Source organism: Lissotriton vulgaris, chromosome 11 (assembly GCF_964263255.1).
Source record: "Lissotriton vulgaris chromosome 11, aLisVul1.2, whole genome shotgun sequence".
In the NCBI taxonomy this organism is placed as follows: domain Eukaryota; kingdom Metazoa; phylum Chordata; class Amphibia; order Caudata; family Salamandridae; genus Lissotriton; species Lissotriton vulgaris.
Window position 1 is genome coordinate 524,027,718 of NC_141699.1, and position 26,349 is coordinate 524,054,066.

The 26,349-nt window shown below is 43.4% G+C and overlaps 1 protein-coding gene across 1 annotated transcript in view; it reads left to right on the top strand.

Annotated features, from left to right (window-relative positions):
• Positions 1-26,349, top strand: part of LOC147683099 (zinc metalloproteinase-disintegrin-like VLAIP-B) — a 4,305,256-nt gene that overhangs the window by 4,235,871 nt on the left and 43,036 nt on the right. Inside the window, exon 19 of the mRNA XM_086942498.1 lies at positions 16,353-16,431. Within this exon, the coding sequence (XP_086798624.1) occupies positions 16,353-16,431 (79 nt within the window). The remainder of the gene's footprint in view (positions 1-16,352; positions 16,432-26,349) is intronic.

A 26,349-nucleotide genomic window follows, 5' to 3' on the forward strand; every position in this document is an offset into this window, starting at 1 on the left:
AAAAGTAGCACTATATGCAGATGACCTAATGATATTACATCTCATCTTAAAGAATCCCTTGAAGCAACAGAAGAGACTCTAATTAACTTTGGGAAAATCGCGGGTTATCAAATTAACAAGTCTAAAACAGAGACTATGACTTGGAACAAGGTCTTCTTTAGCCCATATAGCAAAGAAAAAATCAGATACCTGGGTATTGACGTATTTGAATTTAAAAACATTTGTATAGCGCACTTCTACCACGCGGTTTCTTGGTGCTTTTGGATTTGCGAAGAGACAGCAGGAGCGGAGGGAATCTAGACATTGTAGGCACGGGAGAAGAGCAGAGTTTCAAGACCTTTCCGGAACTCGATGTAAGAGGATGTCATACGGAGTTCCGTCGGAAGGGAGTTCCAGAACGCAGGAGCGAGAACTGCAAATTTTGTTCCGCCCGCCTTTTTCTTTCTAAAACGGGGGGTAGTTAGCAGGGCCTGATGGGTGGATCGAAGCTCTCTACCCGGCGTGTAGGGCTTGATGGCGGAGCAAATGAACTCCGGGGCGATGCCCATTTTGGCCTGAAAGGTGGTACAGCCAAGCTTGAACAAGGCTCGCTCTTTCACCGGCAGCCAGTGCAGAGCCTGCAGTAAGGGGGTGGCTCGGTGGAATTTGGGCAGGCCGTGAATCAGGCGGGCGGCCTGGTTCTGCACGAGTTGCAGACGGTGAATGGCGTAGGCTGGGGCGCCATTGTAAATGATGTTACCATAGTCAAGGCGCGAGAGCACCATAGCCATCACTATGATCTTTAGGGCAGGTAGAGAGAAAAAACGAGAGATCTTCCTGATGGTTCTGAGGGAAAAAAAGCAGGAGGAAACAACCGAATTGACCTGTGAGTGAACGGAGAGTGAAGAGTTAAGGAAAATACCAAGGGTTTTGACCTTGGGTACGGGGAGCGGGGGAACACCAAGTGAAGGAGGCCAGTGGGAAGGGGACCAGGGACTGCAACCACCTCCGGTCAAGACTAACTCCGTCTTGTCCGGGTTGAGTTTGAGGTGGTTGCAGTTCATCCAATCCTGGATGAACAACATGACGGATTGGACGTTCAGGGAAGATGAGGAAGAGTGGGAAAGGTTAAAGATTAGCTGGAGGTCATCAGCGTAATTAAACACCGTGACCTCAAGCTGCTGTAGCATAAAAATGAGAGGGTAGATGTATAAATTAAACAAAAGAGGGGAAAGTGAGGAACCTTGGGGGACTCCACATACAACCTTACGAGGGGCAGCGGTGAAACCAGCTAGGTGGACCGCCTGAGCCCTATCACTCAGGAAGGACTCAAGCCAGGCGAGGGCCAGGCCCTCTATGCCCGCCGCCCTGACACGGGTGAGGAGGATGGAATGGTCCACCGTGTCAAAAGCGGCGGACAGGTCTAAGAGGATGAGGGCCTGCGGGAGGTTGGTGTCAATGCCCTCGCGTAGGCTGTCCATCACTGAGGTCACCACCTTCTCCGTAGAGTGGAGGGGGCGAAAGCCCGCCTGCCGGGGGGAGAGGCAGTGATTAGTTTCCACATAGGTGCTCAGGGTGCTGGTTACATGGGTTTCTAGAACCTTGCCCAGGTAAGGCAGAAGGGAGATGGGGCGGTAATTAGAAGGGGATGAAGGGTCGGCACGGGCTTTTTTAGGATGGGGATAATAGCCGCAAATTTGTGAGCAGTGGGGACCACTCCATTACTAAGTGAGTCATTCAGAAGAGTGAGGGGAGGGGTGGGGCAGTTTAGGAAGATTTCTCTCAGGATGTGAGCAGGGGCAAAGTCTAGGGGGGAGACTGACTTTACCTTTTGGAGCAGGGGGAGAAGCGTAGCCTTAGTCGGGGGGGATGGAAGTGAGTTTGGAAGGGACAGCGGGTGGGGAAGGGTTGGTGAATGTGGGGGAAGGGAGGGGGATGTTGGCCTTGATCTTTGCGACCTTATCAACGAAGAAATCGTTGAGTGAGTCGCAGAGCGATTGGGAGGGGGGGATCGAGGCTGTGTCTCTATTGGATGAGGCAAGCTCATGTACTGTAGCAAAGATTTCTTTGGTTTGGGATTCTGCTGCCAGTATCCTGTTGAATAGAACAGGATCTTGGCCTCGAGGATGCCTTGCTTATATGCCTTGAGTACGGAGAGGTAAGTGGTTTTTTTGGCGGGGCAGTATTCTCTTCTCCATGAGCGCTCTGCTCTGCGCGCGGCTAGTTTCTTCTCTTTGAGGTCAGGGGTGAACCAGCGGTTAGCAGCATGGGCTCGCTTGACCGCGATCCGCCTCAAAGGAGCAAAGTCGTCGCCTGCCTGGGTCAGCCAGCCATCGATAGTGGCCAGTTGGACCGGGGCGGCGAGGCCGGAAAGATCGGGGCAGGAATTGGCTAGGGATGAGCAGAAGGATGGCATGTCTGCCTTACCCCATTTTCTAACCCAGGTGTTCTTGGGAAGGGGAGGTTTGGCCGCTGGGGCTAAGGCAAGGGAGAAGGAAATTAAAAAATGGTCCGACCAGGAGCAGGGGGCGATATTAGGGGGTGTAGTGGGAATATTCAAAGTCCAAACCTGGTCGAGCGAGTGGCCTTGCACGTGGGTAGGGCTGTGAAAATGGGGGGTGAAATTGAGGCTGGTCATAAGGTCGGTGAATTCTTTGGATAGGGGGCTTTCGGCAGGATCGTTGGGCCAAAAGTTGAGGTCGCCCAGGACCAGCACTGACGAGTTGTTGACGACCAGTGTTGCGAGAATGTCCTGGAGGCTGGAAACAAAAGTGGGAGTGGGGTGGGGGGGGGCGATAGATGAGAACAGCAGTTAGGGGGGCCGAATGAGAACTAGCGCGAATTATCAAGCAGTGGACTTCAGAGATGGGGGGAAAAGGAAGGATCTGAAAGTGAAAGTCAGTATGAGCTATCAAGGCCACTCCACCGCCTCTTCTGCCCTCCGGTCGATCCGCTCGGATGATGGAGTATGAGGGTGGAAGTGCGGCTAAGACATTGGGTAGGGAGTCGGCCTTAAACCAGGTCTCTGTTAAAAACAAGAGATCCGGATTGTGGATGTCGAGGTAGTCGAATAGCTCATACTGATGACTGACTGCTGATCTGGTGTTAAGAAGCGCAGCTGTGGTGTTGAAAGTCGGCGTGTGGGGGACAGGAGGAGGGGAGAGAGTGGGGGAAACAGTGCAGGGCAAGGGGGAAGAACTTGATGTGGCGGCAGGTGGAATGGGCGGAGGTCTCGAGAGAAGATTTAAGTTTAGCAACAAATTAGACACATGTGCACTGATGGTACCTGGGATCCAATGGGAGAGAAGATCAGGGGATGAATATGTCAGCGGTGGGACATAAGGAGGTGCCCCTTGCCCCGGCCTGCCGCGGACGGGCGCAGACGGGCTGGACTCTGGCGTGACTCCGGTGAGCCTACGGCGCTCGTCCGCTGCGCTGACACATGGGGGACGTTTAAATGGAGGAGCAGCATGGGGGGAGTGGCTTGGGTGGGGTTGGGCGAACCAGCCCAAACCAAGATGGCGGCTACTGCCGCTGGGAGCCTGGGATGTTAACAGCTGCCAGCCAGCCCCGCCGAGCCCCTAGGAAGCAAGGTAGGAAATTAGTGATACCTGTAGATTTTCAGTGCAGGTTAGACACAAAAAGATCACAATTTAAAAATTAAAGCGTGTCGCCACTTTTAATCAGCGTGACAGCGCGCTAAAATCAAAGTGCTCAAATGCAGCCCTCAGCTCCTGCAAGCAAGCCCACTGCCACCGGGCTGCTCGCAATCGCTGGGGAGACGTCAGGATCACTCCTAAATGGAGGAGCAGCATGGGGGGAGTGGCGTGGGTGGGGTTGGGCGAACCAGCCCAAACCAAGATGGCGGCCACTGCCGCTGGAAGCCTGGGATGTTAACAGCTGCCAGCCAGTAGTAGTTAAAGATATAGATAAAGTGCCACAGATTAATTTCCATAGAGTCCAGGTTGAAGTTAAAAGATTGCTGAAAGTATGGAGTAGTCTGCCGTTGTCTATATTGGGTAAATCAAACATGCTTAAAATGTTAGTCTTACCGAAGTTTACGTTCATCTTCGGAGCCATTCCGCTTGAGTTCAACAGAGAGTCTATTAAGAAAATCCAGGGAGAGTTATCAAGTTTCATTTTGTCATCGAAAAAACCCAGAATTGCTTGGACTAAAATAAGGAGAAGAAAAAACCAGGGTGGATTAGCAACCCCAGACATTTTAGAATACTGTAGAGCTTTCCAATTTAAAAATAACAGAATCTTGTTAGGTATATATGAAAAGTACCCATTATATATGCGAATAATGACAAATAACACCAGTCACTTCCTCTTTAAATTCGGTCACCCGAAATGTTTCAAAAAAGTTAAGCTGAAGACTCTAAGAGCAGCTGCAAAATCATGGTACTGCATCAGGTCGACTGTGAATATCCCCCTTCACAGCGATAAAGCTCCTATTTGGGACTCACCTAGTACTCCGGAATGTCTTAAAGATTCTTTGTCGCTCCCCCTAAAATCAGCAGGAGTTGTAGTATGGGGGCAAGTTCTATACCAGAATAAAATCTTAGACTGGGAAACATTGAATGAAATCACAAACTTTTCTCTAGCTAAGTTTAAATATTATCAACTCTCAAGTTGGGCAAAATCAGTTAAGGAAACCAGAACAGGCAATACAACCCTAGGAAGCAAAATGTTGGAGAAGCCCTTCAAGAAAGAGATATCATTCTGGTACTGGGCCCTCAAACATCAGGGGAGGAAGAATTTCGGATTCCGGAGAGAATTTGGGGGAAAGATCTGCCAATGCTGGATACAAACCTCTTATGGCAAGTATCTATGAGCAAGTGCTGGTCAATAATAACATCTGCGGCATTAAAAAGAAACCACTTATATACAAGCCACAGGGCTTATTTGACGCATTAAAAACTATCAAAATTCTGTGGATCTACGGTGAAGTCCTGCCCGAAATGCGGCTTACCGAAGGCCAATGACCTGCATATGTTCTGGCAGTGCCCCCATCTAGATGGACTTTTGGAAGGCGGTGGGTAAGACCATTGAAGAAGTTTTGGGAAAACAGCTAACAGTGAGTATGGAGGTGGTCTTTTTTGGGGTGTCCAGGTCTACATCAGCAGACAGATTAACAAAACGGGAAGAGAGTCTGGTGTTTCTTTTAATTTTATTAGCCAGAAGAGAGATATGTATAAAATGGATCATGCCAATAGCTCCGCTTCAGGAGGAGTGGCTATCTTCAGTGTTTAGAACCTATAATTTAGATTACAAAAAAGAAACCATTTTAAAAAAAAATTGCTTTCTGGGAACTGTGGAAAAATCACTTTCGGGGAGTATAAGTTAAGAATGTCTGATGGTTTATTGTGTTCTTCCTCCTGGTTTTGTCTTCTTTTTAAGTACGTCCTATGATTAAATGCAAGCAACACTTAATAGGATTGAAGGCCTATTAGAGTAGCCATGATGTTATGTTATGTTATGTTATGTTATGTTATTTTTACTAATACCGCGCACAGCTGCCCCAGCGAAGGGGCGTCCTGGCGCTTTGACAAGGCAAACACAACACAACACCGACAGAAGGAAAAAAGGCCACACGAATAGCATGAGAGCTAAGCAAATAAGAAGGTCTTGATAGCACGCCTAAACTGAATAAGGTCATCAATGGCCCGAATATGAAGAGGAAGGGAATTCCACCAATTCGCCACTAGCACTCAAAAAGAGCGGCCACCAACTCTACTCAGCCTAAAGCGCGGAACCACAGCCAGATTCTGACCCAGGGATCTGAGGGTTCGCAGGGGTACATAAGGTGTCAACAGATTCTCCAGAATTTGGGGAGACATACCCTTAAGGATTTTAAACGCAAGGCAGAGAACCTTGAATTTGATCCTCTGATTTACAGGGAACCAGTGGAGTGAGTGTAAGGATTTGGAAACCAAGCACCGCCTAGGCAGACCTATCACCACTCTGGCTGCGGCATTTTGAACTCGCTGCAGCCGGATGAGTTCTGACTGATTGATCCCAGCCAGAAGCGAGCTGGCATAGTCCAGCCGGGACAGAACTGATGCTTGAACCACCAGTTGTCTGGTGGAGGCATCAAAAAATTTGAGAATAGGTCTAAGTCCTCTGATAATGCCATAGCAGGAGGCCGCCACCTTCTTGGTGTGACAGATAAAACTGAGGGTCGGGTTAAGCCAGACCCCAAGATTTTTTATCTCCGAAACTGGAGAGGGGGTCACACCTAGTTCAGAAGGACACCACTTGTCACCCCACAGCCCGCCTGCTTGCCGACCACCATAACCTCAGTCTTCTTGGTATTTAACTGGAGACAGTTGGAGTTCATCCAGTTGGCCACTGCCCGTAAACCGTCACAGAACCTGGGAGCCTCCATATCTGAGTCCCCACTCAGCGTGACCGCCAGCTGCGTGTCATCAGCGTATGAAACCATCGTCAAGCCCCATTGCTTGATGACCGCAGCCAGCAGCCTCACGTAAAGATTGAATAGAGTGGGACTCAACGATGACCCCTGTGGGACCCCCAGGTCCAACGGATAGGATTTGGACTTACCAGGTGGAATTGCAACCTGGAATGACCGTTCCGCAAGAAAAGACCGAAACCAGCATAGGGCAGAGCCCTTGACACCTACTTCCTCAAGTCACTGAAATAAAATCCTGTGCGAGACCGTGTCGAACGTGGCACTGAAATCTAATAACAATAGTGCCACCATCCTACCCGCATCAAGCACAGAACGCAGATGTTTGACCATAGAAAGTAGGGCCATCTCCGTGCTATGGCCCGCACGGAACCCATTCTGGGTAGGGTCAAGAATGTTAGCCCTGGTAAGATGGTCAGCAAGAATGCCATTCACATGGGCCTCAGCAACTTTCGTGGCCCAAGGAAGCAAGGAAATAGGGCGGTAGTTCTCAGGTTTAAGGGGGTCAAGTGTAGCCTTCTTCAAAATAGGTGTAACTACAGCCTGCTTCTACCTAATGGGGACTACACCTGAAGAAAGTGACAGATTGATCAGAGACAGCACCAGAGTGCGGCATAATGGTGACATGTTCTTAAGCTGAGCCGGTTTCAACGGATCTGCGGGAGATCCTGACTTAATTTTAAGGCTCAGGGAATCAAAGGCCTCCATAGATAGGGAGGGCAGGATAGTAAGACACTCACTGCCTCCCAAGATGCATCTAACCCGCTCTGAGTTTGGAGAGCCCGTCGAGAAGGTTCGGTAGATAGCTTGAACTTTTTCAAGAAAAAAGGAGACCAGACCCTCACAATGGGAGTCTGAACATATTTCTGCCGCTGTTGTCCTCTTAGCCATAAGATCCTTTAACACCTTAAATATGAGTTTTGAAGGATTAGAGCTATACTGAAACTCTTGGGCATAAAAGGCTGCTCGTGTTCTACGCACCGCCCTGTGGTAAATGTTAATTTTAGCCAGGTAGCAGGCCTTCAGTTCAGGATCAAACGATTTCCTCCAAAGCCTTTCCGCCTGTCTACAGGCTTTTTTAAGAGACGCTAATGCACTATCGTACCATTGGCTGGGCTCTTTCGAACAACATTTGGACCATACCAAAGGGATCAAAGAATCGAGGGCACAGGAGATCCACCCACAAAAGGAATCATATCCGCGGTCAACATCAGTAAAGGGGCCCAGTGGTGCCTCCTCCAGCAGATGGTGGAAGTCCTCCAATTTCAGTTTGTTCCAGTGGCGTTTAAGAACTAATCTGTCCTGGGGTATAAAAGGAGCTTCAGAAATGGGGAATATCAATTTCACCATCAGATGGTCTGTCCAGGCCATCTGAGTAGGGCAGAGTGCTCTGACTCCCTCTAAGTTAGTAAAAAAAAGGGTCAAGAATGTGGCCATCTCTATGAGTGGGGGAAATGACCAGCTGAAAAAGCTGCAAGGCCTCTAAATCACCCAAAATGCTCCTAATAGGGGGCGAGGACGCGCAGTCAAAGTGAAGATTAAGATCTCCGAGGACATTGAAATGAGCACATCCTAATGCCTCCGTGCTAGCTCAACCCACCCAGAATTACAACCTTCTACAATAGTAACTGGAACTAAGGGGCCCCCAAATTTTTTCCCATATGGTCAACACACGGTGATAGGTACACGCTACATTTCGAAGGGAAAACAGGTGTAACCCCAAAACTCCTTACTATAAGTGATGCACAATGAGGACTAAAAAAAAAAAAAGATTAACTTTTTGGATGTGTGGATCCAACATAAGAATAGCCTATTGGAAGTACATTTATACATGAAACTAACAGATCATAACACTCATACATTTCAAGAGCGGTCACCCAATAAGTCTGAAAGAGGATCTGCCCTACGGGCAATTGCAGAATTCCTCCAAAAAAAAACTGGTTGACCGTGGGTACCCAAGAAAACTGGTACAAAATGCACTGAGAAGAGCTTGGTACACTCCTAGGGAGGAGTTATTGATACCTAAAGAACAACAACAATCGAATCATTTAACATGTGTCCTCACTTACAACCCAAAGGCCAATAAAATCAAAAGGATCATTCTAAAAAATTGGAGATTGATTAGCCATCTGGGAATACCCAAACCATTATTCTCCTTCCGCAAAGGAAAGAATCTGCGACAACAACTGGTGAAAGTAGCACGACCCACACAACCTAAAAATACAGGGGCATATTACCATGCAATAGAGATAATTATCGCTATGCATGGTTAGCGGCTAAAATTATTTCTCCGCGCTCCGACGATTTTTACCGCTGAGATACCTTGATAATATCAAGGTTTATCTCAAAAGCGGTAAAAATCCTGCGAAATCCATGAATATCGCTGAAAAATCCACGATATTCATGCATTATCGTGACAATGCTCTTAGCCATGTTATCCACCTTCCATTGGATAACATGGCTAAGAACTGCTCTGGTCAGCCGTTAACTTTTGGAGATTTTCGCGCTTAGCGCGAATATTTCCAAAAGTAAGGCTTTGTTGATAATTGGAGATAGCGATATTATCGACTGTTTCCAGTCGCTAATATCTTGGCACGCCCACTTTGCATGTCATTAGCGATAAATATCGCTGACATGCAAAGTGGGCCCCAAGATGATCGCTATCTCCTCCAGCTGTCGCTAACTGGTGTTAGCGACAGCAAGGTAATAGGGCGATAAAATTATCGCCGCTTTAGCGTGAAAAAGTCCCGCTAAGGCGGCGATAATGGCCCTTGGTAATATGCCCCACAGATCTTAGAGGAATGCTTCCTCCAGTTGTGGAGCATTATAAATTTAATGAATGCGCAGCGTGCCATATGACCAATGATTCAAAACACATCATGGTTAACGGCCACAAACACATTCAGAATAATTTCTCAAACTGCAACACTAAAAATTTGATTTATTGCCTAAAGTGCCCATGAAATCTGTTTTATATAGGCCAAACCAAACAATCAGTTAAGTCCCGCAATTTACAACATAAATCAAGATTGATATGCGTTACACAAGGCGCACCTTTAGAGCAACATTATCAAAATATGCAACATAAACGGATTGACATACAGTGGTCTGTACTGAGTGGTTCAGAAAACCAACAATAAAAACAGCATGCAGACCTTGCTCAACAGACTGGAAGCCAGAATGATCGAAAAATACCATACTGCAGTTAGCGGGTTGACTATGACGGAATGTGGGCCCTGATTCAGAATTAATATAGTTATGTGCCCCTTCGGAGCCTCGGCATATTGTATATAGGCTTCTCTGTAAAGAATTATAGAATTTCTTGAAACACATTTCTGCTATTTTTCTAATGCAGTTTTAAAATTGTCTCTATGTGACATGTTTGTGCGGTTGCAGACTACCTTATGCTTAGGGAAATTATGGTTAATGTGGTTGTAATTATTTTTCTGTATGTGATTCATAGGTTTGAATTGATTCATCGAATACTTTGAAACGAAGATCTATATTTAAAAATCGTGGTCTAAGCATTTCCACTATCGATGCTATGAGCTATGTCTGTATTGTTTGCAATATCATTTTTCATATATAATATTTTATGTTTTAGTAAATTAAAATGATGGTTCTTGAAGTTTTGAGTTTGGCAATATATAGCCAAATATCAAACTGCGTTGTGATGTATACATGTAATCATATTGGCTGTGCCATCTGTTTGTTCTTAAAGAAAACTTGTTTTTACAGAAAGCGATATTGTTTTTTTTAAACATTCTCTCTCTATCAATAGGTTTTTTAATTCGCTTAATAACTTATCCTTAATACCTTAATATCCTTAATACCGATTCCTAATTGGCCTTGCATTTAAGGAATCGGTAATACCGATTCCTTAAATGCAATGTAGAAACCAAATAAAAGAGTGCTTTTGGGCCTTAAGGAATCGGTAATTACCACCAACTTCAAGTTGGTGGTAATTACCGAATTTCTTAAAAAAAGCACTTTCTTGCTTTTTTTATGTGCCATGTGGCACACATCCATGCACTTGGGCATGCATGTGTGCCACATGTGCACACATGCACATTTCAGGGATGCCACAGGCTGTCATTCCTAGGGGCCTCCAAGCCCAACGGAATGAATGGGTAGGTATTCGTTATTACCGAATCTCAATTACTGATTCGATAATAATGAATATTAAGAATTCAGTATTTTTTCCCGAATTCTTACCTACATCTGAAATACCGATTTCTAAATATCGAATCAGTAAAATTCGGTATTCAGAATTCGGTATTTCACTTTTATCTACATCGGGCCCTATATTTATTCATGGTGTTTCTTTCACAATTCTTTTTTATATACTAATTGCTTTCTTTAGACATTTGAAAAGACTACTTACATTTAGTATTGCAGATATCAGAGGATTTTGACGGACAATAATTTTGTGTTTTCAGTGTCCCGTCACTTCAATTTAGTCTTTTTTCTATGTTTAGACCCCTGGGTCTGTATTTACGTAAACAGACGTCCGTTTTCTCTCGTGACCGGATTTCGGCACAGAGGACGCCCCAGGAATCACTTCACGAGTGGCACAAATGCCACGTGAATAAAAAAACATGTTTCCCTATAACCCCAGAATTTACTCAGGAGGACGCAGGATGCACACTAATAAGTCCGTTTGTTTTTCTCCACGCTCCCCTAGCACAGCACTTGTACCGACCTTGCGCCGGTATTTATAAGAATTTCCCATTTCTGGTGTTTTATGCGGGGTCGATACAAAAGACCTACTGAAACACTATTGCCAGTAAGGCAGCAAACTACACGTTTTCTGTGGGTTAAGGTCAGCCTCTAAGTAACTAACTGCTAGATTCATCAAAGACCCGTTTTGCGAGTCTTTAATAGCGATTCATAAGGAATCGCTATTACAGACTCGCAAAACGGGATTCATGTAGGAATCGCAAAATAATTTGCGATTCCTACACATTCCTTATTTGTGATTAGCAAATTGCTAATCGCAAATAAGGAACAACTCCCAAAACATTCCTAATGGCCTAAAGACCCATAGGAATGAATGGGGAGTATTCCTTATTTGCGATTAGCAATTAGCTAATCGCAAATAAGATAGCGATTTCAAGGGTGCCAGGAGTGTCCAAAGGACACCCTGTAGCACCCCTGAAATGCAAATTTACACAGGTGTTGCGCACACACATGTCCAAAGGACATGTGTGTGTGTAACATGCAACAGAGAAAAATGCACTAAAGTACTTTTTTTCTATTTTTTCGCTATTTACCAGGAAGTCAGACTTTGTGGTAAATAGCGACAAAATATTGCGAATTCGCAATTTCAAATTTGTTTATGAATTGCATTTAAGGAATCTCTAATAGAGATTCCTTAAATCCAATTCCTCGCAAATATGCGATTTCGCAAATAGCGATTTTTGCATTTGGGATGATGAATCCCAAATGCAAAAATTGCACTCGCAAAGGGCCAGATTCCCAGAATCTGGCCCTTTGCTAGCGCAATTTACCTTGATGAATCTAGCTGTAAGAACATTGTTGAGTGGGATTAGCACTCACTAGCACGTATACGGTTTTACTCTTTTTTCTGTATTTCTCACAATACACAGTGACAATAAGGAAAATGGGAGGAGGATCCTTTCCCTCTTGATTAAAGTGCGTATTGGGAAGATTAAATCCTGCAGAGAATTCGGGTCAGTGAACTCTTGTAGATACATCTTAAGTTGTCTTTCAGTTTCCGTTTGTTCTCCTCTCTCCTTCTAGAGCACTTCTAGGTGTTGGGATGTGGATATAAATTGACTTATTTTGTCTGATTTAGGACCTTTGGGCGTTGGTTTTCTATACTTTTGTTAGACACTAATCTATGGTGGTGAAGGAAGTTGATGCACCCGAGGCATTAGACATTACTTCTGTCATGCCAGCGTTCTTTATGTTAGTTTGTTGCAGATAATATAATATTTATTTGTTATAATTGTTTGTAGGTATTTCTATTTCCTTGCCGTTACTGTCTTGATGAGGCCAAAATTAATATGGCCAAAACGCGTCGACCCCATGATACAGAGGAGTCCGCCAGTTGCTGATTAATGTGACAAAATTGTGTACATGTTCCAGATAATAGAGTGAGGGTTGAATAATCCCCTCAAATGTTTACAGGACTACCTCTGTCTTTTGCTTTTTCTAGTGACGGATGGAATTACTTTGTCGGCACATTTGCACACAATAAATAACGGACAAGACAGAATGTTTTTTGGATAAATGTAGATATATGTATTTGTATTTTTGGTATATTTGCTATTTTTGTTAGTGAAAAATGTCACTGTCTCTGTCCCAGATTATTGTATGTTTAGTGGGGAAAAAAAGGTAATAAAAATGCTAGCCTGATGTGTAAAATACAAGCATAGCCATATGAACTCAAGCCTGCTGACACACGTGGGGCCCAGCACGGCGGGCAGGTGAATTTTCCAAGATTTACCCAATCTGGAGTGGTTTGAGGGTCCCAGATAATTTGGAACGTAATGCATCACTTTTTCCCCCTCACCTGGTGGCTTCAGTCAAAAGAGGCAACTGTGATAACAAGCCCATAGTTTTGGTCGCTGGAGTACCAGGAAATGTACAGATATGCCCTGTGATGCTGTGTTGGGGACACTCCCATTCAAGTGCTAGGGATTTGCATTATACTGTAACTTTATGTTGTTACTTTTAGAACTCCAGAACTGTACCCTCAATGCTGCTGTTTTGTTGCAAAAGGGGAATTTGTGAAGCATTCATAGTCATGACTTTATTCTGGCATTAAGGGGACTGGTGTTAATTTTACAGTATTAAGTTGACTGATGTTGAGGTTTTTCTTTATCAGAAACACCATGTTTGTAATGTCTTTTTATCTTTTAAAGTTCTTGGTGCAAAAGGTGCTTTAGAAGATTTTCTAATGAGTGTGAAGTACATCATAATAGAATTTTGATAAATTAAACTATTTTATCCAAAACAAAATGATATCAAAATCCATTATGTGCCGCTGTCGTGGGTCCTCTCTCAAAAAAGTGTACAATATGGGCTGCTCCTGTGCTGCTGTCAAATGGACACTAAAAGCACCTATCTAGGCTGCCCACACTAGGGCATACTAAGGGAGGTTCCTCATATTTCCCTATAAAGAACATAGCAAAGTCTGGCCCAGTCACCCTAGGGCACTCTTTCAAGCAACTTTAAAAATGTGCCTGGCACAGCAGTAACCTCTTGGCAATGCAATGCATGTTTTGTGTGTGCTGAAACTTGAGAATATCCTTATGATTTATGATTGACCACGTATATATATCTTTTTTTCTTGTCTTGTAGAGTCTCTTTATCTTACCAACGGACCCTTGTTACTTGAAATTCGTTTCATTCATTTAATTGTTTACTTACCTGCAATCATCCATATTTCGGAGTTTTATCACCTCCCACCTGTCCCTCCCCCGCTGTGCCTGTCTGCCCCACCGCAACTCCCTCCACGGGCCGCGGCTGAACTCCATTTGTCGAAGCCTTCAGCTTTCCATAAGGGTTAAAATCAATCTTCTAATGGATACATCTACTTGCAAATTTCTCACTTTTTGAATAGATTCCCCACAAAATATCCAACGAGGAAGTGGGCATGAAGGATTGGTTAAACAACAAAATCATGGGGGTCTGAGTCTGCAGAGTGTCCTTACCTCTGCACCTCCAAATCCAAACAGTAGTGCTTTGCAAAGCTGACAAAGAAACCTAAGTCAGAACTTGCCCTGGGGACTTTTCTTGTCAGAGCTGAAGTTGAATACTTTGCCCTTGTGGAATGAGCTCTGATGCCCTTTTAAAGGCTCTTTGCAGACCAAGGCATAACACATCATAATACCTAAAAAAAATCTACCTGGACTACATCTGCTTTTAGATGGATTTGCCCTTCATCTTGCCAGTATAGCAGATGAAAGATCATCAAGCGGAAAATCTTTGGTACAGTCAATATAAAATTGACCAATCTCTTTGGGTTCAGCCTGAGGAGCCCACCACCTCCTTAGGGCCTGATTCCAATGTTGGACGGACCAGAGTCCGCCTGACATTGGTTTGGAACTGGAACCGAGCAACCGCTTGTAATTGATTCCAGCCCAGGAAGTAGGATGCGACTGAACCCTGTTCTGTTGCAATCCCATACTTTACAATGGGAGCATGCATTCCAAATATAATGCATGCTCTCATTGCAAAGAGCAGAGGTGCAGTTTATTCCTGCACCCCGGGGAAGGCACCTCAAGGGGCCTGTCACCAGGTGCAGAGATCAACAGAGGAGGCACCATATGTGCCCCCTAGACTGCCATTCGGCAACCTTGCTCCTATGGGGCCCTGCTGGGGGCCCCCAAAGACAGATTCCCAATGCCTTTCTGTGTCAGAAAGGCCAGCACAGAAAGGCTGTGGGAATCTGCCATCATAATCCCTCAGTCGGAAAAAGCCGGCGGGAATCATTGCAAGGTTTCTGAATGGTGGACGGGCTCCGAGCCTGTCTGAGGCCATTTGGAAAACTGATTTGGAGACTTGGCCTTGAGGAGCCAGTCATCCGACTACAGAAACACGGGGATATCTTATCTTCAGAGAAGGGTGGTTACTACTGCAATCTCTTTTGTGGAGACTTGTGGAGCAGAACTAGTAGAGTAGGTACTTCCTGTGCAACCATAGAATTGGTATGACAAACACTATTCAGTCTCCAGTTTCCAGTGCTAGCAACAGAGCCAGGTACAGCCTATTGAACACATTTTCTTTACTCAGGAACCTGTTCAATACCTTGAGGTTCGGATCGGATGAAGACTCTCCTTCTTTGGAACCAGGAAGTACCGGGCATAACACCACTTGCCCTGTTCCTATTCTGGCACCAATTCCACTGAGAAAAAAATCAATGCCTTCTTCTGAAGGATGCATAGGTGATCAGTAGAAGGAAGGAAAGATTAGGGGGATGGGTAGATAGAGTATCAGCCAGAAAGATTGTTCCTGACGGTAAGTAACTTTTTCTTGTTGAGTCTTTTATTTCTTTATGCAACTGTCTATGTTCAGGAGAGGACATTGGCTACTCTTGGTTAGTCCCGATGTATTCACAGAGGGTCTGCTTGCAACAAGGGAACAACCATGTGTTCTTCTAACCATGTTAGAGAGAGGACCCTCGAGAAATTTACTCTGGCCATTTATATGATCAAGTGTACTTTGGCATGCCCTTAAAAGGCCACTAAATATAGCTACCTCTGTCCATGCCTGTAGGTGGTTATTCATAGTTGGTACTGAAGGACCTCTTAACATCATCAATAAAGTTGGCTTTATGCAGACCGTACCTGCAGATTCACTATCATCTTTTACCAAGACAAATGCATAGATGGGATTATCTTATGCCATGATTGTCTGCAATCAGCATAAGCAGTGAAACACCAGACGTGATCCATCACAATGGTCTTTATTTCATATTTGGCATGCTTGTTCTTCACAACACCCCCAGGGGATCTGACACATCTTTGTGCTATTACATGCCTAGGCACAGTGACCTTCAACAAGATAGGAGCATGCACAGTGTCAAAAACTCTGCAAACACTCTCAGAACTATGCACTGCTCCATAATGCAGCGCAATACCCATCCGCTATTGCGATTTTGCACCTCGACAGGGCTATGAAGCGCTATGTACAGTGGCGTAACAAAAGCCCCCCTAGCCCCTGTGGTATGGGGGGCCTGGGCTCTGGGGGCCCCTTCTGGCATTAGCAGACCCCTGGCCAGAGAGCTTCTGACTAAGTCCGGAGTGGCGGCTGCATGTACTTTGCAGGGTGCCCCCTGAAGTTTCGTTATGCCGCTGAGTATATAGTTACAACTAGAGTACAAGAATTGCAAGAAAAATCTTGGTTTATGGAACAGTCTGTTTGATGATTTGAAAAATACTTATAAATTAATTTTTACGTTTTTTATTAGGAGTGTGACCAGGATTTGCAGTGTCAGTGCCAGCAAGGTTGGCGTCCACCGAGCTGTGACCAAGTCGTTTTAGAAACAAGTGAGTACAAACCAAATTCAAGATGTCATGACTTTGTAGTGCGTCATTCAACTCTTATGTCTACGATAATGTTTGAGGGGACATTCAATAGACCATTTGTTTTTGTGCAACTTGTAATAATAATGATGATAACCTGTCACGTTTCATACAGAACTTCTGCCATTTCTAAACACTGTAAATAACCACTGTTGCTGTTACAGAATGTGAGGGTTTTACTGAGACCATCCTTAGAAGTTGTATGTTTATTCTGTGGTCCTTATAATTTCAGTAACCAAGTCCAATAATTGCAGTTACTGGGTACAACAAAATATATGCTGATTGGGTAATTCACGGATAATTGTTATTTGTCCTGGAGGCTTCACCTAATGCAACTTGGCTAAATCTCGAGATTGAATTCTGGGCAAAGGCACGTGTTAAGCCCAATTCCTTCACGTTATTCCCTAAACACTTTTAATTTCAATTATTTCTCTGTCTCCCTCCCACGAGTTGTTGGTGCCCCAGTTAACAGTAATAATTGGGCATAAACATTGTATGGACTACTCTGGGTCATTCATTCATAATGGGGACCTAGGACTAGATTTTGGAAATTCCATACTAGTAGGCCCCCATCAAGCACCTCATTTAAAGCAGAACTACAGTTTGTTGCTAGACGGCCCTGCTTGGTTAACAAATTCAAACATATCTCTTTCATGCTTCAAACCCCCCTCCCACCCCCCCCCGCGCTCCTCATCTTGGCAAGAATTCAGTTCAGTTAAAATCCCAAGGATTGCCACAAAGCAATCCACAACAAAGCCCCTCTAACTCCAGTTGCCCCACTTACCATCTCCGGAGACTCCAGGGATCTCAGACCTCATAAAATACTTCTCTAGATTTCTAAATCTAGATGCTTTGCAGCAAAGAAGTGGTCCTGCTCTGATGCAGCAACTACTCTATGGAACTCCCTGCCCTCTTTTCCCCTCAGGGCTCAGAACATTGACCTTTCTCACTATCTTCTAGATGAAGCTCAATGCAGATCTTTTCAGACAATTCTTACATTGAAACAGCAAAACCTTCTCTGGTCTCTATTGCAAATATACAACTGTTTTGGAAAATCTTATTCTAGTTTTCAGACTTCTCCGCATCTCGATTTTTCTGCTTAATCTGTTTTAATGCAAAGCACCATTACACTGGTGGAACCACATGCTATTTGTAAAAGTTTACATAAATTAAATAAATATGTTGTTCTCTTTTTGTGTACCTTTACAGTTTTCTGAACTGAGTATAAAAATCCTGTTTCTCATTCCTCACTGATCATTTCCCAACGTCTTTTTTGTCACTTTTTCCCCTGTCATGTTTTGTGCTTCTTGTCTGTTTACCTTGTCAGCAACTACTAATAGGTGCTACTTGTAGAGGTGCAGAACAAAATATAAAAAAGGTGATTTGATCTTTTTTGAAAACTTTTTTTTACTGAAAGTGATGTTCCACTTAAAATTAGCAGATGCGATATTTCACACTGATGTTTATAGATCTACTGGAAAAGAGATTACAGTATATTTTCAATGGTTTATATCATGGTTTACTTAAAATTACCTATATCAAAAGTTATTTAGTCCCTATGATTGATTGCTTTACCAGGTATGAATGACCCCTTTACTGTATCTTCATATTCCTTTTCTGATTTTGGCCTCTTGCTTTTAAATGATCCTATACTATATCTCCTTCTGAGTTCCAGCTATTTTGTTACTTTTTCTCTTTCTTGGTACTATTTGATGTACAATTTACTGTAGTAGATGTACGAGTTGAGGAATTAGTGGGAGGCATTAGCTTTAATGCAATGCTGCTACACTCTGCAAGACTCGTTCCAGAATTTTGGGCTTTCCATTCACTGTCATGCTTGTTCCATACTAAATGAAGAGTCGATCAGACTGTAGACAATACAAACCAATAACTGTTTATTCATATACACTCAGAGAGGAGCCCAGTCTGCCCAGTCGCTAAGAGTGCTGCAGAGCGACTGAAATCGACAAGCAAAAAGATACCTTGTGTATATCTCGCAACTGGGCTGAAACACGCCACAGTGGAATTTTCCAAGCAGATGAAGCTGGACAGTGAAATACAAGAAAGAAAATGTTTCTATTCTCATACCTTCCACCACCCTAAGTCATTTCACTCTGTACCCACCATTAGACAAGTGGGATTAATTTCATTAGTGAAGCAAAACCTAATATTGCAGAAACAAAACATAACAGAGGCCTTTTCTCAGAAATAGCAAAGGATTAATTTAGTTTGTGGTTCAAAATAGGGTCTGAATAGAAAATGGTGCTTTGAATGCTGACTTTACATAAGCAATGCAGAAACACAAATTTTATATTCTAACAGACCACCCTTTTAGCATGCTCTAAACCATTTTCTTGCAATGACAAGGACAGCAAAAAAAAAAAAACAGGAATCTTATGAACATAACATAGGCCTTTTCTCAGAAATAGCAAAGGATTTGTTTCGTTCGTGGTTCAAAATGGTGTCTGAATAGAAAATGGTGCAGCAAATGCTAACTTTACGTAAGCAATTCACAAACACGTATATTTCTATTCTAACAGACCAACCTTTTAGCATGAGCTCGACCTTTTTCTAGCAATGACAAGGACAGCAAAAAAAAAAGAATCCAGGAATCTTATGAACATTCAATGTTCTCTGTTTCGAGAAAGGAGACTGTAAGGAGGGAAGAAGTCTTAAAAACTCCCTGATCTATGTTCATGAGGTCATCTAATTCTTTCTGCACCATAATGGCAGCACTGGGCTCATGTATCAATATTTTCCTTTTAGGGGTGAGAATGGTGGTGCAATAAGAGCAACAGAAGGGAAGGTACTGAATAAGGGCACAACAAAAAGCCAATATCACAATTATGGAAATCACTTTTTCAGGAATCCGGCCTCAACTAACGAAAGGACACCAACTCCAATTCCCATTTTCCATTCCCTTGACATTCTTAAAGATGTCTAATATGTGTTTGGTAATATTATTTTCTATATTTTTGACTACACACTGCTCTCCCACTACTGCCCATACACAACCACTCTTGGCTAAGATGAAATCAACCTCGTATCTAGTCTGATGAGAATATATCCACATGCTTTCCAACTGAGTGGTGATGTTGCGTACCACTGCCCCAGTAGTATTACATAATATTTGTAACATGCACCCAAAATATTCGCTAGGTTTTTCACTCGAGCCATGGTGGTACCACCCAAAGTGAAAATGGAAGAAAGGATGAATCCAAAAGTGATCCCATTACTATAATTGCTGACTTCTATATCCATCCCACCCTCACAGAATTCCTTGGTCAAAGCCCTCTTAACCCAACAGACATTAGGCTTAGTGTATTTACAGGGAAAACCTAAGTGCAACACCATTCTAAGAGCCACATCATCTGTACCTTTATGAACTTTAGAATAAGTACCGTTATACAAAAAGTAAAACCCTGAATGTGCATACATCGATCCTTCGTAATCTACTGCTGCATATCTTGTGTTCATTCCAAACGTACTTGGATCGTTGTCATTCACCAGGGACATTGTATTCTTGTACAGTACTATTCCAGAACAATTGATATACAAAGAAGTGTCCGTACTATTCATGCTAGGGCAACAATCAGGATAATAACCAGCCTCCAGAGTAACTGCCAATTCCTCATAATGCCAACCCACCTGTGTGACATTTTGTTCTTTCATGTAGAAGTTATCGCAATATGTGTTGTTATCACACTCTGGATAACCCATTACCTGTGGCTTTCTATAATATAAATAGGGACCTGGATAGCCAAAACCAAAAACTCCCTTAACTTCTGTAAAGTGAGGTGGGCGAGTATAAGTGTAATTCATAAGGGACAATGCATTTACAGTCCATAAACTAGTGACATACTCAGTGGGGTTTCAAGCGGTCCCTTCTCCAAAGAATCTCTTGTGTGTATCTAGAAGCACATTATTCTGGGCTATCCTCTTCTTCCTTTTTGGGGAATTAACTTTAACCTTGGTACGTAAAGGCACATCCTGGTCATTTTCCAAAACCCATGACACCCCGCACAATATTATTAGCAGTAAAACCACGAGAGCAACACATATTATTTTCTGTTTGTGGGTGCACACCATATTATACTGTGCAGCAAGACTCACTGGTTGCTCTTCCTCAGCAACCTGTCTGCCAAAAGGATGCATAACGACTGATAGAAAGTACAGGCTCCTATTACCCATCAATTCGTTGATGCTCTTGAGCACAGACGGTGGAGGTTGCTCTGCCTTAAGCTCGTATCCCATGTCAATCACAATGGTATACCTTCAGGGTATACTTCGGTTTTCCCTTTCTAATGTTCAAACAACTAAAATGAAATTTGCAGTAATCCCTCACTAATCTCAACTAATGCTGTTGGTACTAGGCTTCGGTACAACCTGTTTTACGTAGGCCATCCCACATCTCTTTTCTCCTTAGATGCAGTTTCCCTCAGCAGAGGGCGTAAATTGTACCTGGTACTGTATGATTAGTGAACAGAGACTTGTGGACAGATCGTATTTCTGGATGAACAGCATCGTTCAACATATCTGTATTCTCCTCATCTGTCTGCATTCACGTTAGCTGAGCATCGCTGAATTGGACAAACCGAGGCACCTATTGTGGCAGGATTGCAGCGGCTGATATACTTGCCTACTATTCCGCTTCCCACTTCCTCAACATTAACGATTGGTGGTACAATTCATCATGATGGAGGCCCAGCCGTTGCTTGGCTTGCTGTAAAGTGCAGCCGCTTAAATCAATTTGCTCCCATCACTAAGGTAGTGATTCAAATATGGAGATGAGTAGTCAGGCAGATGGGATGGAAGGGGCAGCTAACAGGAACAAACAATCCCATCATGGTCTGGGTCATACCTACGACAAGTTGGGACTCTATCCGGATTTCACACATGGGACCTTATTGGTATCTCCACATTAGGTGATGTAATAAAGGGAACAGTCCTTAAATCCTTTCAGCAAATGCAGGAGGAATTTCACCTTCACCTTAACCAATTCTACAAATACTTGCAAATGAGACACGCCGAGACCCCATACATACCAACGCTTACAGACCTCCCAGCATTCCATCCATTGGAAGGGCGATTATTAGTTGGAGATATAGGCACACACAAGATCAGGCAAATATATCAAACTGTGGTAACGCACAACAACACATCATTGGGTTCATTTCGACAAAAATGGGAAAGCGACATACTAGACCTCTCAGGTGATGATTGGAAGGAGGCACTTGCGAGTCCTCGCTGCACCGCAATAGCTTCTCGCTACCGTCTAATCCAATTCAAATTCCTCCATCGAGCCTACTTCACCAGACACGGCTTTTGGCGCATGGCTACAATTTCGTCGCTGGTGTGCCTCAGGTGCAACCAGGAAAGGTGCACCTTCTTACATACAGTATGGAGATGCAGCACTCTCCAACTCTTCTGGTATACAATGTTGAATAGTTTGGGGAGGTATTATCCTGGCATTTCCCAGTCGATCCCAAATTAGCTCTACTTCACGACACAGATGAAATTTACGGCAATAGGTATAAACCACACCTCCTACTCCTAGGGCTTACACTTGCTAAGGGGGATATTGCCTATCACTGGAAGAGTACGGCCCGCCACCCTTTGGAAAGTGGAAAAAGGCCTTGGACTAGTGCATGGGCATGGAACTGGCAGTGTTCCAGACGTGAGGTTGCCCACAGAAGGATGGGAAAATAAGGCAACAATAGGCACATTTTAAGGGTATAGATCTGCCGATGGTGGAATCATCAGAATCTCTTATAATACAATCTGTGTGCAATCTAATTACCTCTCTATGCACTAAATAGAATTATCCAGTTAGACAAAATGTGCAAATGGCTGGGCGGGGAGGGAGGGAGTGGGGGTGCTGAATCCGTGTTGGTTTAGTTATGGTTAAATGTTTATTTCCCTTTCTTGTTTATAATAGTCCCATTTGGTCCAAGACGGCATTTACTTTGGAATCTCATTCATGTATGGTCCGATCGAGCCGGTTTTGTACCAATTATAAAATTGAATAAAATTTGTTTAAAAAAAGAGATCTGAGTAGTTCAGTCGTGCTTTGTCAGAAATCCCGACTCACACTATTCAGAGACGTCTGAAGTGGGAAGGGAGATCCACCTCAGCTGAGCAGATATACCTTGTGTATTGGCTGAAGGTTTAAACAAGCTGGTAAGGATAAAAGGATCCCACATTGTGCAAACACCCTACTTCTTAAAACCTTTATTTTTTTCTTCTTTCTTCTCCTTTAAAAATGCCTGACCATGCAAGTGGTGGTTCTGGTTCAGGGGAAAACGAAATTGTGCATGCTCTCAATATTACAGAAAATTGCAGACATGCAGTAACCATAAAATTGTTAAAACATAGCGTATCCACAACAGGTTGCTGTGTTACCTTCATGATTGAGGCACACAAGGTGTTCGGATCAGAGGTATTCTATTCTTGTGTTCAGTGCCCACCTGTAGATCCACAGATTAAATTGTTTCACATTGTAGTTGACCACCAGAAGAATACATTCCATAAGAAGACATTGAAGTCCTGTTAACTTACCAGCAACACAGAAACTGGTTTAAAGGCGCTCTCCCACACACAACATCTGTCTTAAGACTCAGTCCACTCAGCTTGGAAGGAGTGACCTGTCCGGTCTTAGCGACATACACACCACATCTTGAGATAGATACACTACCAGTGGCTGAAGTCCATGCAATATACCAAGACATAGTCCAGCTATACTGACACATTGTTCATTTCGTCATGTGAACATTAACAGTCCAATCTGGAAGACATGTTCCAGTCAGTCCACATCAGGCCCCACCTACAATTAGCACACAGACACTAAAATCAGTAATGGGGACAATCTCCTCCAAATTGGAGCAAATTCCATTCTGGAGAGCACAAAAAATTGCACGGCTGGAAGCAGTATATCCCCATAGAGGTCCACAGGAAAAACATAGAATGCTAACCATCTGCTTGCCAATGGGAAAGGTTCCCTCGATTGAGAATTGTAACACTTGGGGAACAATCTTTGCTGCCATTTACATAAGACTACACGGGACCCCTTCCATAGCAGTCATTCCAGGTTTTTAAACAGATTGAAAATGAGTACGGGCAGGACCTGCACTGGACTTGGGAATAAAACTGATGGGTAATTTTGCCCCAGTCTCAGCAATCATGCTTGGCAGCATATATGGAGAGGTAGTAGCAGTGGCCATACACCTCCGCCTAAGGGAATATAGCTCCTATAATCAAGGAGCAAGATTTACCAAACATTATTGAAGAAACTTATGCCGCATTAGGTAGAGATAGTTTGGGAGCCAAACCAGGGAAACCACAAAGGGCAGGTAGTACTGGAAAGGGCAAATCGAAGGAAGCACCCTCTTCTTGCAAAAAGAAATGGGGTAACAAGCAATCGAAGGATAACAATAAAGAAAATAATTCACAATCACGGGGTTAGGCTCCCCAACAGGAGTCCTCTGAAAGGAGGTATAATCTTAGGAATCGTGATAACATTAGGAAACTTGACAGGTATCAGGATACTGATAAACGTTCCTTTCGGTTTTTTTCAGGGTTCATCAAAAAACTCAAAGATGGAAAGGTGATCAGAACAAAAGACAGAAAATTGACCAACGACAAAAAGGGAAACATATTGAAATTCAGATTACATTATCAAGCAGGAAGAACAACCTAAAGCAAAACTTCAATTAAAAAAGAAGAAAGTAGCTGGCTTGAAAACTAGACATGCCCAGGTTACTGAGGACTCAGCTTCTGAATGGGTAATGGGCTCTGGTAATGCTAGACAGCACGGTAGAAGTAACAATAGCTCACCATAACCTGAAGGATTTTCTGGTGACAGCAGTATTGAATTAACATATCATGGTGAAAACTCCAGATACAAGAGTTGGTGTCCCAAATCGACTAGATGAAATTACACTCCAAATCGAGGGGGCCATCCTGAAAAAAGTTAAAGGTCTCTTTTGGGAGAACTTAACATTTGGATATGATATCCTGTTAGCAGAAAAAGATTGCCCATCAGAATTTGTGATGGATTGCCCAAAAGGGGAAAGCGTCATTTTCCCTTCTTTCTCCTACCTCATTCCAGAATCATTATAACATTCATAGGCGCAGGAGTGGGCGCTAGCACTAGCTCCGGCATTATACTACAACCATGTAGGGTGGGACGTGGAATCTTATCACCACGGGGCATATTATCAAGAACGTCGTTAAAATTATCACTGCTTTAGTGGCAGGAAACTGCCGCTAAAGAGGCGATAATGGGCTTGAAAATTTGTTCTTGAGAATTCCAATAGAAACCCATGTTCACACCAGAACATGGGCTTCAATGGGAATTCACGAGGGCATTTTATCAAGCCCATTATCACTGTTTTAGTAGCAGTTTCCTGCCGCTAAAGCGGCAATAATTTTAATGCCGTTTCTTGATAATATGTCCCAACAAAATCCCATTAAAATCTACCCCAGATCCACAGAGACAGTACCCTATTAAAAATGGTGCAAAAAGACAGGTCAAAGAAATCTTAGACCAACTTGAATACCAAATGTGATTTAGAATTGCTCCTCCCAAATGAACTATCCTTTGTTTCCTGTAATGAAACCTGACAATTGATATTGTCCAGTATTAGACAACCGACATTTGAACAAATGCACGCAAACATTTGCAGTTCAAAACGCACATAGTGTCGCATTAATGAATAACATTGTGTGGAAGAAATAGAAAAAAAAAATTGATATCTCAAATGGATCCTTCTGTCAAAATGTAGCTCAATAAAACAGATATTTGACAGCATCTTCTGCCTCAGTAGTCAGCGTCAATTCTGTTGTTTGCCCCAAGGGTATAAGAACAGTCCGGGGCTATTCTCAGCAAGAGTGTCAGAATTATTACAAACATGCGACATGGAGGCAGTGTCCTATGTAGATGACATTTACCTGACAGACGATGAATTACTTGAATACTTGTGCAGGGTGAACAACATAATTGTGGGGTTCGCCAACTTGGACTACACATTTACTTTAAAAAATAGTCCATCTCAATGTCCTTTTTTGGGATATCAGCTATCGAATGAAGGCAAGAGCCTGGCAGCCAACTTTTTGGAAAAGTGTGCGCTGCTTCAACCTCCGAAGACTCTGAAGGGTTTGCATTCCATTTAAGGATCGCTAAATTTTGACAGAACATACATTCTGACTTAATCCGACCAGATTTCCCAGCACATCAGTGGACAAAGGGACATACAGGTGTTATCCATTCCATTCAGGCAGACATGATAGCATCATAACATGTGCACACACATGTGAATTCTACCAACTTGGTGATCCAGGTGGTCACAGGTTTATCAGGATATACATACATCACTTTCAATGAAGATGAGACAGCCCCAATTGCATACAAATCACATTTATGCTGAAATGCAATTTGCGGCCACAGAAGAAATACTGACAGCAGCTCAGACTGCTGTAGTGAGAGAAGGAGCACTAGCACAAGGGAAACACATAATTGTTGTAACCCCAGTACCAACTTTAGAAGCTGTGACCAAAGCAAGCATTCCAAATGCAAAAGCACTGCATCCATGATGGCACAATGGGCTAATTCTCTTACTGCAACAGATGTAGATTAAAAATATGATCCTACACTTAAATCTCAAGCATTCATGCAATACAAACAAGACTACCCTCTCCCAAATGAAATCTTGCCTCTCCAAAAATATGGATGCATAATTTACACTGATGGTTCTGCTCAGCCTGCCATTGGAAGTAAACAGCAGTATAGTGCAGCATGTGCTATAGTGAAGTGATGCGGGATGGTAAATTCCATCCCAGAAATACAAGTACACAATATCAAGGAGATTGCACAGAGCAGCTAAC